General features: G+C 35.6%; 1 protein-coding gene across 1 annotated transcript in view; it reads left to right on the forward strand.

The window, feature by feature from the left end:
* Window positions 1-3,625, forward strand: part of LOC104986559 (chromosome unknown open reading frame, human C16orf52) — a 6,694-nt gene extending 3,069 nt beyond the window's left edge. The window contains exon 2 of the mRNA XM_010837179.1: window positions 2,823-3,625. Coding sequence (XP_010835481.1) covers window positions 2,823-3,007 — 185 coding nt within the window. The 3' untranslated portion in view covers window positions 3,008-3,625. The remainder of the gene's footprint in view (window positions 1-2,822) is intronic.
* Window positions 3,626-3,633: the final 8 nt, after the last annotated feature.

Below are 3,633 nucleotides of genomic sequence, written 5' to 3' on the forward strand. Positions count from 1 at the left end.
GCCATTGATTCTGTGACTCAATAAAAGGAAAGAACTTTCATTATCTTGTTTTCCATTCCTCTTCAAGAGAGAATATTTACATATGTATTTAAATGCACTACCTTGAAATATAGAATTTTTTCCTTTATTTTTCAGGTTAAATAATTTAACTTCTTAAAATATGTGTGTGATATATAATTCAGAGCCTGTGAAAGGGTGACCAAGTGAAAAGTAAATCTCATTTGTGGCCTGTTGCCCAGTTATCCACGACTCCCTTCCTGGAAGCAACCATTCTCACCAGTTCCTGGGGTTTCCTACCAGAGGTGTTCTATGTATAGAAACGTATATGTGTATGTGTGAGTGTTCTATAAATACATACTTATTCTATTTATACTATTCTGTATCTGGTTTTTTGGTTCAACGGTGTATCTTAGGGTTGATGTCATCTAAGGAAGCGTAGAGCCTTTCTCTTCCTTAAATGCATTGTTTTTGTTACCCCAGCTAGTGTGCTGGGGTGGCAGTCAGAAGAGGGGGTTGGACTCCCCCTAGTGTTGCCATTCAGCCTTTGAAAATGTACTTCTCAGTAGTTTTGTTAAGAATATAAACTTAATTTTCTAATGGGTTTACACAGAGGAAGTGCTCAAAGGAGAGCCGCACATGAGGGACTCACCTGTGGCGGCAAGAGTGACAAAAAGACGTGTCTTTTTCTTCAAGTCTGACTCTTGTCCTTGCTTTCACCACCTTAATTTACTTGTCTGCCAGTACACCTGATATCTGGCTCTCACCACCAAGAAATCTGTGCCATACAGGATATGAAGTTATGTCTTTACAGACTTTTTTTAGGACCCAGAACTTAATTGTCAAAAGTTGATAGATATTTTCAGCATTAACAGTATTTAAGATCTGAAGTAACTTCTCAGATCTCAAGAGCTTAAAAAAATCTCATCCACCAGCATTAAAAACTCCTCAGGAAGTATAGATAACTTGATTCCTTGGATTAGAAATCACTGTTGGATACCATCAGGTGTTCATTGCTTCCTAGAAATTTGATTAAGCTGTTCCTAACCAATTTGGAAAATATTTAACACTTGTAAAATATTAAACCCTGCTTTAAATACAGTCATTAAGTGGTAAATGATTACTATAAAAGATAGATTTTTATTTTACAGTAGAAAATAGTAAAGGATAGGAATTAAGTTGGCACATCAGTTAACAGAATGAACAAGAGTAACATCTGCATATGTCTGAAGCACTTCTAAATTATTTTAGTGTTTCCTGAGGTTAGATTAATCTATATTAAAGAACAAATTGTTTTTAAGACAATAATGTCTTCCCATTGCTTTTATTAGATTGTCTATAGCTATTTAGATTGTGGTTTCATTTTACTTATCAAACCATATTAAAAACTGAAGTCGCTCAGTCGTGTCCAACTCCCAACGACCCCATGGACTGCAGCCTACCAGGCTCCTCCGTCCATGGGATTTTCCAGGCAAGAGTACTGGAGTGGGGTGCCATTGCCTTCTCCGATATTAAGATACAAGAACCATTAAAGGTTGGTGACAAATAACACTGATGAGGGGACATTGGCAGCGCTAATAAAGTTGTGTATTGCTAACTATACAACAGAAAGGCCAAAAAATCTAGTACTTAATACCTGAATTTTTCATTCGTTTTGTAGTAGGTATCTAAAAGAAACTAAATATGCTTATGTAACATTATTTGGTGTGGTCATATGCCCAAAATGAAAACAAACTCTGTGTTGATTTAATATAAAATAGTCACGTAAATGGTGCAAAGCAAACAAGCGTGCTGGTGTGTTTCTTAAGTTAGTGTATTACCTAAGAAAATGTTGCCTTTTACTACATTTCTGGAGCTATTCCTTCCAGGATATATTTATAATTGGCCTTTTCAGAACTCTCCTATTAAATTTTGTTGGTTGAGTAATACAAACAATTTAGGACAAGTGTCAACTGGTATATTTATCCAGGATTTTGTCATTATTGCTGGGAATGGGTTTAACACAAAGTTTTCTCATTCAGTTAGTAATGGGGATTCTACAGTAATCTGCCTTCACAATATGCTGAGGAAATATTTCTGCCTTCAGAGAAAGTTGAAAGACTATGAATATGCTTTAAAAAGCACAAAATATTTTCTTGGAAGAGCCAGCCTATCTATAGGTAATTTGTGTTTCTTAAGAAGAGATTTTCTTTGGTAGCACAGGGGAGCACGCTGTTTCTAAAACAACCAACTGTGGAATAACTTCTGCCCAAACACTGGGTAAGATAAATAGTATCTATATTTGTATGTACCTTTTCTCAGTTCCTTATAACTAATATCAACTGAGAAGAGCAGAGAATTGGGAAAATAATACTAGGATGATAATCAACATTTATTCAGCACTTAATATCAACCTGGCACTGTGCAAAGGACTTAAAATTGTTTTGTTTATTCTTCTACAACTTAGCCATTTTCAGAATTTCAGAAGACTAAGATTACACTAGTAGAGCCAGAACTTAGCCCCTGTCTGACTGAGCCCTTTGCCACTACTTTAAATCGTCAAGAATTGTATATACAATTACTTAGTAGGTTTGGTGGCCTTTCTTAATGCTTGTATTCAAAACTGTATGTAAAAGGCTAAACCAGCTTTTGTTGTATTTAATTGTTAAGCTTGGAGGATCTGTAGTATATGCAAACCTTTTTATAAGTGGTCCATGTTGCAACAGATTTGACCATGTTGTCATCAATCCACAACCCTGCTTATAAACTTCCTTTGTGCCAAATTTTCATTGTTTTCTTAATCACCAAACCATGTTACTAATGTTATGTTTTGGTTTGTTTTACAGTGATCCTTTTCTGTATGGCTGCCCTAATATTTCCAATAGGATTTTACATCAATGAAGTCGGAGGTCAACCTTATAAATTACCCAACAACACAGTAGTTGGGTCATCATATGTACTTTTTGTCTTATCAATTTTCTTTACAATAGTAGGACTTCTATTTGCCGGCAAAGTTTGTTTACCAGGCTGATGAATGTCTAAATCGCTTGACTCTTTTATTATTTTTAATTTTATTTTATTTTTTTATTTTTGGAGGGTGGGGAGGACAAAGGCAAGGCATCTGAGTAGTCCTCACATAGGAAGATGCTTAGATGAAACTGATGCTGAAAAGAAAAAAACAAATGCTTTGATTTGTTCTCACTATGCACTTTGGATTTAAAAACAAAAAATAAGGAGAGCCTTTTCCATAACCAAATACAGACAATATTGACTAAATCTCCTGAGCATATTCAGGCAGTCAGGTCTGCACTGTGATAGCAACCTAGTGAAGGAGAATGCTTTATACTGAAAAGCATGTGGCCCTTTGTACTCTGTTGTTCCATTTTTAACGTCTAATGATTCATTTGAGGGAGGAAAAGAAAAAAGTCTAAGTATTTATGAATCGTGGCGGACCAGAGGGATGCAAAAGATGTTCATGTGGGGCTGGCCTCACCTCCTAAGAAATTAGTGTTCACAGCTTCCTTGTAATGGTATGAGTCTTTGGCACCAGAATGGATTGCCATTGCATCACTGCACCAAGAAGCCAATAGATCAAAACTTGTTTGCTAAAATGTATGTAAAAATTCTGAAATTCCCTATTCTCTGTGTACAAAAAAA

This window comes from Bison bison, unplaced genomic scaffold (genome assembly GCF_000754665.1).
Source record: "Bison bison bison isolate TAMUID 2011002044 unplaced genomic scaffold, Bison_UMD1.0 scf7180017864072, whole genome shotgun sequence".
NCBI classification, from domain to species: Eukaryota; Metazoa; Chordata; class Mammalia; order Artiodactyla; family Bovidae; genus Bison; species Bison bison.